At 43.5% G+C, this 14,171-nt stretch overlaps 1 protein-coding gene across 11 annotated transcripts in view; it reads right to left on the reverse strand.

Annotated features, from left to right (window-relative positions):
* The window catches only part of ALKBH3 (alkB homolog 3, alpha-ketoglutarate dependent dioxygenase), a 48,077-nt gene that overhangs the window by 23,233 nt on the left and 10,673 nt on the right, over nt 1-14,171 (reverse strand). For 8 of the 11 annotated variants that reach the window (XR_011969081.1, XM_072618403.1, XM_072618396.1 and 5 more), the window contains 2 exons: nt 8,557-8,660; nt 3,807-3,895 (listed from right to left, as the gene is read on the reverse strand). Coding sequence is in view for 10 of the 11 variants with exons in the window: in XM_072618403.1 (XP_072474504.1) it covers nt 3,807-3,895; nt 8,557-8,660 (193 nt within the window). In the remaining variant the exon portion in view is untranslated. Of the gene's footprint in view, nt 1-3,806; nt 3,896-8,556; nt 8,661-12,452; nt 12,501-14,171 lie in introns of all 11 variants that reach the window. The other 3 variants (XM_072618402.1, XM_072618401.1, XM_072618399.1) reach the window with 1 other exon arrangement.

Here is a 14,171-nt window from a genome sequence, read left to right on the forward strand (position 1 = left end):
GTCACTAAGTAGCAAATATCTTTATCAACCAGTACACAGCCAGTTCAGCCAGTACACAGCTGGTTAAACTAATACATTCTACAGATGCAGGCTGGCTACTCTATCAGGAAAAGAGATAAAGGTTTTTCTAGGGCAAGCTGTCCTTGGGCTGGGGAGAACCTGCCTGAGACAATGTTTTGAGAAATGTGTTTTTAGAACTGGGGTTCAAACACAGGCTTCCAAGCACCCCATCACTAGCACCCCCAGCCGTGGTAATGCTCAACTTCCAAGCTCAGATCCAATAACTGTTGAAACGAGAGATGGTTAATTATGCCAAGTAACATGGCCCACAGTAAACTGTAGGAATTGGACTGAGAGCTCCATTCCTAACACAGGTTTTCAAAATAACTTCACACAGCCAAGGCTCTATTATTTACCTAGGCTACACACAAAAAGGGAAGCCAGGAATAAATGATTACACAAATCTTGAAGAAAAAACCATGATGATCCGGTCAATTTTTTTACCCCCTCCCATCTCCTTCATGCGTAAGTTTTCCATTACAAATTAACCAGTATCTGCTCCAGATTAACTATGTCCTCTGAAATGCCTCACACTTGTGTGTTGTCACAAACAGTTTATTAATTAACACATAACATCCCCTGCCAGTGCCAAAGATCGTACAAGCTCAACAGGAAGCTCTTTCTTGTATACCAATTCCATCTTCTTGACAATTTTAATTTACAGATTAGGCTAGAACTGCCTAGTCTAGTGTATTCCAAACAAAGCAAAAGGGAGGCAGAGAAATTCAAGAAGATGACAAGCTGGAGATCTGAAAGCTCTAGTCAGCACCAAAATCAACATGTAAAGCTCCAAATTCCTCAGAAATGACAACATAGACTGGGAGAGAGAAAGGGATGATCTGATTTCATAGGGCAGGTTGAAGGATACTACCTCACAGTATGGAGAGATCAATGTATACGCAGAAGGGAGAAAGGGTGAAAAAATAAGCTTCACTTTCTTAAGATGCTAAGTACCAGATCTATTCTGATCTCACTCTTAACTGTTTTACTACATCACAAAAAGAATAAACAGTGTGCGGGACACAGACCAGACCAGCGTATAGCGCACATGGTGCAGCAGCGACAGGACCCAAAACAGGCTTCAGGGTGCCACTGGCAGCAGTTCCCAGATTGCTCAAACCACAAATGCCACAGACACCTTCAAAGGTCAGGGGGAGGGCTTATTCATCCAGGAGAGGGGAGCACGGTCTGGACCTCTGGCAACAGGCACTGTAATAGCAGCTGACATTTTTGGAGCCCTCCTCCTAGAGCCCCTGGGGAATTGAGCAGATGATCTGAATCTCAGCCCTGGGCTCTACCGAGGGGTGAGGAGGAGCACTGGTGGTGGAGCTGGAGGCAGTTGTGGTGAGGGAATTCCAATTGCAGATTCTGGGCAGCAAAGATTTTAGTTGCTCCCAGACCAGAGTACAGGCCAAGAGAGGAGTAAACCCCTCTCCCTTGATTGTGTCACCTTAGAAGAAATGAGAACTTACAGGTCCCCAGAGTATACACTCCACTTGACAAAGGACTCAAAAGTCAAGGAACTGGCTGGGAAAATGCCCAATAAAGGGAGAAAAAATAAGACTACGGAAGGTTACTTTCCTGGTGAACAGCTATTTTCTCTCATCCTTTCAGATGAGGAAGAACAAAGCATAACATCAGAGGAAGTCAAAGCTTCTGTATCCCAAACATCCAAAATAAATATTCAATGGGCTGAGGCCATGGAAGAGCTCAAAAAGGATTTTGAAAATCAAGTAAGAGACGTGGAGGAAAAACTGGGAAGAGAAGTGAGAGCGATGCAAGAAAATCATGAAAGGTGAGCCAACAGCTTGTTAAAGGAGACCCAAAAAAATGCTGAAGAAAACAACACCTTTAAAAATAGGCTAACTCAACTGGAAAAAGAGGTCCAAAGCCAATGAGGAGAAGAATGCTTTAAAAAGCAGAATTAGCCAAATGAAAAAGGAAGGTCAAAAGCTCACTGAAGAAAACAGTTCTTTAAAAATTAGAATGGAACAGATGGAGGCTAACGACTTTATGAGAAACCAAGAAATCACAAAACAAAACCAAAAGAATGAAAAAATAGAAGATAACGTGAAATATTTCATTGGAAAAAACAACTGACCTGGAAAATAGATCCAGGAGAGACAGATTAAAAATTATGGGACTACCTGAAAGCCATGATCAGAAAAAGAGCCTAGACATCATCTTTCATGAAATTATCACAGAAAACTGCCCTGATATTCTAGAACCAGGGGGTAAAATAAATATTGAAAGAATCCACAGATCACCTCCTGAAAGAGATCCAAAAAGAGAAACTCCTAGGAATATTGCGGCCAAATTCCAGAGTTCCCAGGTCAAGCAGAAAATACTGCAAGCAGCTAGAAAGAAACAATTCAAGTACTGTGGAAATACAATCAGAAGAACACAAGATCTAGCAGCTTCTACATTAAGGGATTGAAGGGCTTGGAATATGATATTCCAGAAGTCAAAGGAACTAAGATTAAAACCAAGAATCACCTATCCAGCAAAACTGAGTATAATACTTCAGGGGAAAAAATGGTCATTCAATGAAATAGAGGACTTCCAAGCATTCTTGATGAAAAGATCAGAAAATTTGACTTTCAAACACAAGAATCAAGAGAAGCATGAAAAGGTAAACAGAAAAGAGAAATCATAAATGACTTTCTAAAGCTGAACTGTTTACATCCCTTCATGGAAAGATAACGTTTGTAAGTCTGGAGACTTTTGTCAGTATCTGGGTAGTTGGAGGGATTTTACACACACACACACCAAGCACAGGGTGCAGTAAATAAGAAGGGAAGATCCCTAAAAAATAATAAAACTGATGGTTGAGAAAGGAATATATTGGGAGGAGAAAGGGACAAATGGAATGGGGCAAATTATCAGTCATAAAAGAGGCAAGAAAAAGCTTTTTCAGTGGAGAAGGGAGGAGGTGAGAGGAAAAAAATGAAGCTTACTCTCATCACATTTGGCTTACACAGGGGATAACATGCTCACCCAGTTTGATATGAAAGTATATCTTGCACTACAGGAAAGAAGAGGAGAAGAGGACAACTGGGATGGGGGGGGGGAATAATGGGAGGAGGGAATAATTAGAAGTAAACACTCTTGGGAAGGGACAAGGTCAAAAGAGAGAATAGAATAAATGGGGGCAGGAGAGGATGGAGGGAAATACAGTTAGTCTTTCACAACATGACAACTACGAAAGTCTTTTGCACAACTACACATATGCAGCCTACACTGAACTGCCTGCCTTCTCAGTGGGGATGGGTGGGGAGGGAGGGAGGGAGAGAAGTGGGAATTCAAAGCATTAGGAATATATGTTGAGAATTGTTTTTGCATACAACTGGGAAATAAGAAATATGGGCAATGCGGTATAGAAATCTATCTTGCCCAACAAGAAAAGAGGAAAAAAGGGGATAAGGAAAGGGAGGGGTGTAATAGAAGGGAGGGCATATTGAGGGAAGGGATAATCAGAATGCAAGGCCTTATGGAGTGAGGGGAGAGGAGAGATGGTGAGAAAATTTGGAACTCAAAATTTTGTGGAAATGAAAATTGAAAACTAGAAATAAATAAATTAACAATAAAAAAAAATAAGAAAGAATGTGAAGAATGATAGTCACCAAAGGCTGAAGGACTGGTGTCCCACAGACCCTATCCAGTAGGATTATTCTTTTTAAATTCTATACTATAAATTCTTAGTATTAGGTTCATAAAAATACATCAATTATAAAATTTAAATGTACCTGAGGATTTGGCTCCATTGTAATTCTAGAATAAGTGTAAGGGAGTTCTCCATACCATGCTGTCAATCTTGGCTGCAGATAGCTTATACCTATAGATAGAAAACACAAAGTCTTTTGAATTTTTTGACTGGGTTCAATTAATTTCAATACTGGTTCTAATATAGTTCAAAATATCCCTCTTTGCAAATTCTGACTTTGTAAAATCCAAGTGTGGTCTCTAATCAGTGGGTGTGTGTGTGTGTACACACACACATACACTTATTTTCTCTTCAAGAAGATTTCATTTTATGAATGCAATATATATTGGGATAAATATAGTTTTTGAGTGTTTACTAAGAGCTTTGCTCTTAGATGCTACAGAAAATGCAAGAGAAGTATGAGATACATAAGAGGCCCCTCCCTAAAGAATGTATTTCTCAGACATGAATCAGAGAGGAATACAAGAGACCACGTGATCAGGAGCTAAAGTGCATAAACAAAGATAAGAAGTACAACAAAAATACGCAAAAAGAGATTGATGCAGGGAATGTAGCTGGAAATGAGCCATGAAGTGGGCCTTGGGAAGATGGGTAGGATTTGTACAGGCAGTCAGAAGGAGTACATGCATATAAATAAAGGCCCAGAGATGAGAATGTGCGTGACAAGTTAGAGTGAAAAGACATTTACCTGAAAGGAGCCAAGAATTCCCATTAGAGCAGAATGAGCGATGAGGTTAAGAAGGGGGAAGGCAGGGACATGGTGAGGGAGATGAATGGTAAGAAGAGAAGTGACAATGGCTTTTTTTAAAGAACGCCCCTCCCCTCAGATGTCCAAAGACAGGGAAACGGCCCCACTACATCAGCCCCATGCCCAGGGTTGCACATGTCTGCGACAGGGTTTAAAGACCACAGGGCAGCAAAGCCAGCTGTCAGCCAATGTAATCAACAACTCCATAAGATCCCCTCTTTTCTTGTTCCTTCCAAAGGGCCTATCCTTCTTTATGTAACTGCTCTTGGGGAGGGGATGCTCAGAGGAGCTGGTGCCAGTGTGCTCTCCTCTACTTCCCTCCCACTGACAATGCTAAGGAAAGGCCATGGCACAGGCGCCCCCCAGTGACAATACGTGGTGGAGCAGGCACCCCAGATGGCTTCACACTCCAACTGTCTCTGGGTTTTTAATTTGGCACTAAAACATATGTTATGCTTATAATTCTCTGCAACACAAAATTCAAAGTGCAAGGCAGAAAAATCAAAAGGCTGAAGCAATGGAGAATGGGTCCTTTCCATTAAAATGTGCAAGATTTTGTTTTTAAGTCCCTCAGCAAAGGACTGACAAAGGACTTCTTTTGAATGAGATGCTCAGAAACAAAGGAAACACTGATTGTGCGAAGCAGAAAGGACCAAGCTGATACCAGAGCTAATAGAGGCAGTGAGGAAGGTCAGCGAGAGAAAAACTACAGAAAAGAGTCTTACAAAAAGTTTCAAATAAAGGGCTGGGGAAGACACTAAAAGATGTCCTGGAATGAAGGTTCTTTGGAACGTGCCCCCTCAGTCCTGACATCCATTCCTAGAGGGAAGCAGAGCTGGTCTGACAGATGAGGAATGCCAAAGAGGCCAAGCGGTTCACCCAGCATCACCCAGTCTGCTAAGCAAGGAGGAAGTGGCAGAGGCAAGCATGACGGAGGAAAGTGTGGAGGAAGTAAGCATGGTGGAGGTGAGAGTGGGAGACGTGAGCATGACAGCAGTGAGTGGCTCAGACCAGGGCTCTTTCCATGTTCAGCAGTAACTGCCTGCAGAACAGATACAGCTGCGTCTGCGTGAGCACTACATATGACCTAAAATCAACTGGGCTCCGGAAGTCTGAAAAAGGGAGGCAGTGTGCCAAGAGGAGCAGCCTGGGAGTTAGGAAGACCTGGGTTCAAACCATGCCTCCGACAGATATGGACTGTGTCAGGTAACCTCAGTGCCTCAGGCCAGCAGCTGTCTGGGACAGAAGCTGTGAAGGTCCTACTACTGCATGAAGGTGGAGGAGTCTCCTCAGCAGGATACCGCTCCCTACAGCAATGAAAGTACTCTACTTGAAAACGTCCTCAAGTACAACTGAGTGTGATCATATGAATTAAAAGAGAAGTTAATAAATTCACTACACATTGATTAAGCACCTAGTACATGCCAGACGCTGGGTTAAGCCCTACGGATACCAAGAGGCAAAAGCCAGTCCTCCCTCTCCAGGAGCCCACAATCTAATAGGGGAGACAGCATGCAAACAAAGATGTACACAGCAAGCTCTATAAGGGATGAATAGGAAATAATGAAAAGCCCTTGAATAAAGAGGAGTTAGGGAAAGCTTCCTGTAGAAGATGGGATTTTAGTTGGGATTTATAGGAAGCCAGGGAGGCCAGCAGTCCAAGCGATCGGAAGAGGGAGAACCTTCTAGGTGTGAAGTATACCTGGAGAAAATGCCTGGGGCTGAGATGGAGGGTCTGGTTCACAAACAGCCAGGAGGCCAGTCATTGGATCAGAGTGTGTGTGGGAGAGTCAGGTGTAAGAAGACTCAAAAGGGAGGTGGGGCTAGGTGACTAAGGGCTGCAAATTCCAAGTAGAGCATTCTGTATTTGCTCCTGGAGGCAACAGGGAGCCACTGGAGTTTACTGAGCGTTGCAGCGGGGAAGGGGGAGAGAGGACAGTAACGTGGTCGGACCTTTGCTTTAGGAAAGCTCCTTTGGTGGCTGAATGGAGGCTGGAGTGGGCTGCAGCTACTGCAGTAGTCACTAGGCAGCTACTGTGATGAGCCAGGTGAGGTGAGGAAGGCCTGCACCAGGGTGGTAGGAGTCAGAGCCAAGAAGAGGGGATGTTCAAAAGATGCTGGAGAGGCCAAATCAGCAGGCTTTGACAAAAGCATGGACATGGGGGGCGAGGGACAGTGAGGAGGAGAGGATGACCCCTAGACTGGGAGCCTGAGGGACTAGGAGGATAGTGCTGCCCTCTATGGTAACAGGGGAGTTTGGGAGGGGGCAGAGTTTAGGGGAGAAGACAATGAGCTCTGTTCTGGACATACTGACTACAGGATGTCTCCTGGACATTGAGGTCAAGATGTCTTAAAAGGCAGCTGGAGATGTGAGACAGGAAGTTAACAGAGAGATTAGGACAAGATAGACAGATGTGCAAATCATCAACATAGTCAATCCATGGGAGCCAATAAGATCCCCAAATGAAATAGGATAGAGGGAGAAGAGAAGAGGTCCAGGACAGAACCTGAGGGACACCTACAATTAGGAGGTGTGATCTGGAGGAGGATACAGCAAAGAAAATAGAGAAGGGGCAGTCTGGTAGGTGGGAAGAACAGGAAAGAGGAGTGCCCCAAAAACCTAGAGAGCAGAATATCAAGGAGGAGAGAGTCATCAATTGTCAGAAGCTGCAGAGAGGTTAAGGACAATGAGGACTGAAAAAAGGCCACTGGAGTAACTTAGGAGAGAGCAGGTTTGGGAATAAGGTCAGAAGTTGATTGTAAAGGGGTAGGAAAGAGAGGAGGAGAAGGACAGAAAAGGTGAAGGGATCGGTTGTAGGTGGCCTTTTCAAGGAGGTGAGCTGCAAAGGACAGAAGAGAAAAAGGAGACAGTGAGCAGGGATGGAAGGATCAAAGAAAGGTTTTTTCAGGATATAGGAGACATGGGCACATTTGTAGGCAGCAGGAAAGGAACCATAGAGAGGGAGAGACTGAAAACAAGTGAAAGAATGGGGAAGGTAGGAAGGGTGATCTATTAGAGGAGATGGCACGGAATGGGATTGCTTGTGCTTCAGGTAGAGGGACCAGCACCTCATATGGAAGAGGGGTGGAGGAGGAGATGAGTTATGGGAGATGAGGAAGAAGGGAAGCAAGGTTCTCAACCTCGGGAGTCTGAGGAAAAATGAAAAGGTCTGGAAGAGCTGGTGAGGAGAGAGGGATAGTAAGTTGATAAGACAGGTATAGTAGGACTGCCCAGCAGCAATGAGGACCCAGTTGAGGTTGTGTGACATATATTCGTAGTGAACCCATTCAGAACAACTGTGTGATTTTCTCTACATTCATTCACCATCATGTGTGCAGGTGTGAAGGTGACAGATGGTGGGGTGGCTCCAAGGCCGAGGCTTGCCTCAGTGTAACTGGCAATATGAAGGGGGAAACTAGGGATTCAAGAGAGAAAGACAAGGTAGAACTGAATTAATTCACCAAGGGGTCAAGAAAGGGAGAAGAGGAGAGAGTGCCTAATACAGGGGAGATGGCTTAAGAGAAAATTGAGGAATCAGAGGTTATAGGATGAAGAAAGAGTAAGGTTATGTAAAGGAAGGCAGAGGGAGAGGTGAAAGGCTAACAGATTATGATCATATAAGGGGATTTCCAACTTAAACATAGAGGTGATACATTTGTGGATAATGGCAAGACCCAAGATGTGAGTACCTTTGCATGGGGCTGAAGTGGAGTGGAGCAGCTGAAGGGAGGAGAGTATGTTGAAGAACTGAGTGTTTAGGGTTAGAAATGTAAGCTTACAAACTATGAGAACCTGAAACAAGCCTTACAGAAAGACTCTACATACAAAAACTGCACAGAACACCCCAAAGCACCAAGTGTCCCCATCCTTAGGGTCATGATGTTTCTTGACAAGAGTGGAAAGAACATTGAAAATGATGTTCACCTCTTATGGGCTAAGATGTTTGGAGCTCTTGTGATGTGATCCCAGCTTAAAATGAGAAACGCCTACGTGGAGGAAGGTAATGAATTTCTCTGAACTCACCCTCTCGAATACCAGTCCTCTGCTTCCATGGAATATCTTGGCACAGTTGTTCAAATATCCAATCTGCTTCCTTTGATTCAATGAAATTGGGAAACAAGCGTATCCTGATGAGGAAGCAGAAACATGAGATTGAAGGCACCAAGGTAGAGATAACTTAACACACTGAGATAACCTCTTCAGACATTGAAGCAAGCAAGCAATCTACCAGGGTATCTCAATCTCCCATTAATCAAGAGGCACTTTGGGAAACCACCACGTGCGAATGGGCGGTACTCTACTGTGGAAACCATAGGGGACTAGGCCATAAAAGCATGCAAAGAGATTGCCTAAGCTAGAAATGTTAGGAGAGTACTCTACTCAGGATTTTTAAAAGGACTAAAGAGGTCCAGGCCCAGCAACAATGGGCAAGCCTAGTCTTGGCAATCTAGCAGACAATACAGTCCACAGGGCACTCAGTGAGGTGTATCTTCAAAAAGACCCATCACCACTCTGGGATAAAACAGCTACGCTGCTTAGGTAGGAAATAAACAAAGTACACGGTACACGAAAAGCTTGTAATGTACCATATAGTCAAATGAACTAACAGTAAAAAACCAAAAACAATAAGGTCCCTTATGAGGGAAGGAGGAACATTTCACGAAGTGAAGCAAGAAGAATGAGAAAAATAAATGCATCCAAGATAAGAAAGAAGCATGAACAAAGGATGCTCACACATCTCAGCCATAAGACTGGTATATCAAGGGTGCCCATTTGGGCTGTAATGACTGCATGTTATAGTTATGAAAAAGAATATAAACTACTTGGATGAAGCCTCTGACCTTGGCTTCATCACGTGTGTAGGTATGAAGGTGCCAGATGGTGGGGAGGATCCAAGGATGAGATAAGGAAGAGACTCATTCTCTAATCAAGCTGATGGCTGCACACCTTTGTGTTTTAGGATCAAACCTGTGGCATGTCATGCCCATATGTATCCCTCTCCTATTCCCCCATCCCTCTAATCACCCCCAAGTCCTCCCCCACAGCAAAGGGGGAGACAGCGTCTAGTGAGGTGAGGACGGTACTGGAAGGCCACTCTCTTCAAGACACTCAGACCTTGATGGCCAACAGCCAATGAGTGATGGTTCAGGTCTTCAGGATGACACACACAAAGGCAAACGAGACTTTCCAAAGGACTGCTCCCACTCTCTGTTCTTGTGGTAATCTTCTGGCTGTCCAAGAGCTCCCCAAAGAACAACTATTCAATGTTCTCCCCATTCCTGGGAGATGGGAAGAGGCAATGAAGGGATATGTGACTTTGGGCAAGGTGCTCCACCTTGATGAACCTGTTTTTAATCTATAAAATGGAGGAAATGATCCTTGCAACCCCTGCCTCACTGGGCTAGTTCAGGAAAAGCACTCTGAAATACTTATAGTCTGCATAAATGCAAATTAACATCATTGTTACATCTTTAGTCTTTTCTCTTGAGAATAAGCTATTGAAGGGCAGGGACTGTATCTACTTTAGGCACCATACAATTCCCCTAATACCTATCACAGTGTTATCGTACATTCAGAAAGGCGGGCAATCCCTGTCATAGTGAAAGATGAATGGAGAGCAAACAACACTGTGATCCATGATGTTTTCATAGAAAACTCAATTACTCAAGTGTTAAGAAAAGTCAAAGTTCTAGGACTTACAGTCTCCTGAATCAAGAACAATTTCCCTTTGAACATCCCTCTGCCAGTTCAAAGGGATGGAACACTGTGGCCAAAAATGTCATCACCTAGAGGTCAACCTCCCGGACATTTATCACCTAGAGGATAACTTAGCATTCAGCCCGGCTGGGCCTTGGATGGCAGCCACAGACTGTCAGGAGACCCATACTTAAGGCCCTTGTAGCTCAGTGGAACCTGCCAGGGTTCCTGTTTCCCAGGCAGAGCCTTCAAAGCTCATTTGTAATAAGAGTGCTTCCTTAAGAAGACAAGCATATTAGAATTTATCCAGCCAAATGAGGGTTGTAGCCTTCAAAATGGTCACACTGGGATGTGACCTTTTCCTCATTCCAACCCTGGGGACTGCCTTCAGAAGAACGGCTTTTGAATATTCTCAATTGTGGCAATCTTCACATGGAGAGAGGGAAGGGGGAGTAATTAGATTCAGGAAAAATCATAAGTAATTTGGAGTCAAGACTGATGAAAACAGTGAATGAAATGGCAGTTTGAATCAAAATGAGGAATGACTACAAAACAGTCAAGTTGTTCACTCCAGGTGCCTCATAAATGGGCTGTGAGGGCAACTCCCAAAGCCATTCCATGAACCATCCTTACCAACAGCATCATCACTAAATGGGAGAGTGAATAGCATGCTGAACCTAGGAAATCAGAAGACTTGAATTCAAATCCTCCCTTAGATGCTGGCTGTACCACCTGAGCACAGTCACTGAGTCTGTCAGCTTCAGTCCCTCATCCATTGAATAAGTACACGGGACAAGAATGGCTCTGAAGAAGAAAGTGAGGTGGGTGACCCTGCACAGCCCTCCCTCACTCAAATCAAAGTCAACTCCAAGTCATGTCATCATGTCACGGTCCTCTTCAAGAAAGAAGGGACAAACACAACCACATGCCACAAGCCAGCCTCTAAAGCCCCTGCTGCTTTGAAATCTGTGCTCCTAAGAACTTTCAGAGAAAACATCTACTCAGATTAATTTTTTTGCTTAATTTTTTTAAGTCTCCTTTTTCTTCACATCTCTTTTTTCTACGGGCGTAAAAACCATAAGAAGGTAGTTTGATTTTCTTGGATACCAGTTAAGTAGATGTAACAGCAAGCACCCCAGCCTACACAGGAGGGCCTACTGCACGGGTTCTTAGATCTGCTTTTCTAAGGAAAGCAACCTTAAAAGGGGTAAACAATCTTACCTTAATCAAGCACATATAGTATTCATTTAGTTCAGGGGAAAAAGTCAGCACCCTGAACTTCAGAGGAAATACAAATAGAGAGACCAACAGACAAGACTTCCAAGTGTCTGACCACAGACAATACATACATCGTTACCAGAGAGAGAAGCACCAACACCTGGATTTTCAAAGGAGGGGGTGGGGTGGGCTCCCCAGAGTCTGTCTGGCCTAAGCACATAAACACTCAGAGAATATATACACTTTTCAGAGCAGGAGGGCCCGACCCTCTTGACCCAGCACCTCATTAGCAATCAACAACAAAAGATGGGGGCCTGCATACAAAACAACCCTCCTCTAATCAAGCTTCCCTTCATAGCCCCACCTGATGCCTATTAATGGGCAGGGAAGATTTTTAACTTCCACTACAGAAGCCTGAGCCCCAAGTTAAGAAACACCTGTCCTGGCACTAATTCTCCCACCAGCTTGCTCTAGGGCCTGGAAAAGTTATTCAACAGCCCTTCTGCATCTGTTAAAGTTAAAAGAAAGTTGCCTTCTTAATCTTTGTTTCAAGGGAGAGACTATTGGGGAGGGAAGGGAGAACTGAATACAATGAAAAAAAAAGTCCATGAAAATCAGCTTTGTAAATCCAAAAAGAAGTTTTGGGAAAAAATTCTTGCTATTCAAAGCCCACAAGTATATAACACTGATAAAAGAAAAGATGTAAGAGTGCTTTTTAAAAGTCACAAGTGACCAAACACAAAGTACACAAGAATTAGTACAAAGCAGTAAAGAACCTCAGACATCACTTTGTTCAACCCCCCTCATATTACAAGTGACGAAACAGAAGAATTCTTATTTTCTAACCCAAGCTGCCCAATAAGATTCATGACTCTCAAGTCAAATATTTCCAATCTAGACCATATATGGGTATATCTTCAGAGTAAAGCCCTCAGGTGGGCACTCCTAATTGACAGGGCCTTACTAAGAACCTGCCCCTTTACTGGCAGGCTTCATTTACTCACCGAGAAATGCCTGTGGGTGAAGTGCTGATTTCATAGACACCTTCTTTTCTAAGAAAAGAAAACAAAAGAGAAGCTCTTAGTGGGAGAGGTGGCTTTTACAGGCTTACAAGTACGTACTCAAAAGCTCCAGAGAGCCACAGCAGGGATAAGCAGGAAGACCAACTGTCTTACCAAATGCCCCCTCCTCTTGCTGAAGGCCAGATGTCCACAATGGACAATATTTAGTCTTCTTAAAGAGGAAAGTTATGGATATGAGGGAAAATGACAAGAGTTCACTCCTCAATATATCTACCCACATCCTCCCCTTCTCATCCTCAGCCAGTTTACTATCCACTCAGTATTCAGTTTGTGCACCTACACTGGCCACCATGACCCCATCAGCATTTTCTCCTATTACGTATAAAGTTGCAGATTTTCCCTATCTACCAGCACCTCTAAAAAGGCTCTCTGGCTCCAAGCCAGCTTCTGTAGAGGCTGTGAAGGACATCTCCAACCCTCAAAACAACTTTAAAATGGCAGTTTTAACCAAGAAACCTAGGGTAATTTTAAAGGATCTGATATAGAAGATAACAATCCTTTTCTTTTAGTTTCTAGAAGAATTAAAAGACAAATCTATTATCTTTCCCTAGGACTGGTGACTCAAATGCCAAAAAAGTTGCCTGTCCAGTGATGAAAAAAAGCCTGCATGCTTTCAACATAGCTATGGCTAGACAACAAGGCTAGGGGAAGTAAGCTAGACACAGAATTTTTCAAATGAGACACAGAAATGGAAAACTAAAACCTTGAGGGCAACAGCCTGAATAATGCCTGACGGGAAACATCAAACTTGGCACTTCTCAAGGGCTGGAGTTTTTCTGAGATCCCAAAGATCGTGCCAAACCTAACCACATAACACAGCAGTGAGAGAAGGAGACATAAAACTTTTCATTTTACAACTGACACAAGAAGTTAGACAACTGCTCTGGGTCACAGAGCAGGTCAGCAATGAAAAGGAACCCAGAAGTGACCAAATCATGCAGATGAGGATACAGAGGGGTGTAGCATCAAGTACTGAGTCCAGATGTCTGCGTTCAAACCTCAGCTCTGACAATGACTAGATTTATAGATTGGGGAGCATTATACTTGTTAGGGAAGAAATGCTTCTTAATCCCTAACGTGCTAGAAAAAACGATGCAACTGCTACTGCAGACAGATTATCTGGAGCCAAATCAAGATTCATACGTTAGAAGACAAAATACAAAAACGGTCAGTACTGGAAAGGCTGTGGGAAGACAGGCATGGCAGTATGCTCTCAATGTAGCTATGGAAATCCATGTGGAATGATACTAAAAAAAAGAGGCCAAACGTTCATACCCCCTAAACCAGAGACCCCACTGTCAGGCATGTACTACAGAAAGTCCTACATGAAACACTAGAGCGATACTTTCTGGGTTGCAAAGCACTAGAATCTAACTGCCAACAGACCTGAGAGCGTCCACATGAACTACAATCCGTGATCATGAAGGAATTATTCATGCGCTACAAGGAACTACGACTATGAGAAACATGGGAAGGCAAACCGATGGAAAGTGAAGCAAAAGGAACCAGGAAAACAACAGACACCAAAACTGCAACAATATAAAAGGAAGAAAAAAATGAAATTGAACCCTGGTGACTATAATACCAAGTGGATTCCCAAATAAGAAATGAAAACATGTGCTGTTCCTCTTCTCCGCAAAG

The sequence above is a fragment of the Notamacropus eugenii genome, chromosome 6 (assembly GCF_028372415.1).
Source record: "Notamacropus eugenii isolate mMacEug1 chromosome 6, mMacEug1.pri_v2, whole genome shotgun sequence".
Taxonomy (NCBI): domain Eukaryota; kingdom Metazoa; phylum Chordata; class Mammalia; order Diprotodontia; family Macropodidae; genus Notamacropus; species Notamacropus eugenii.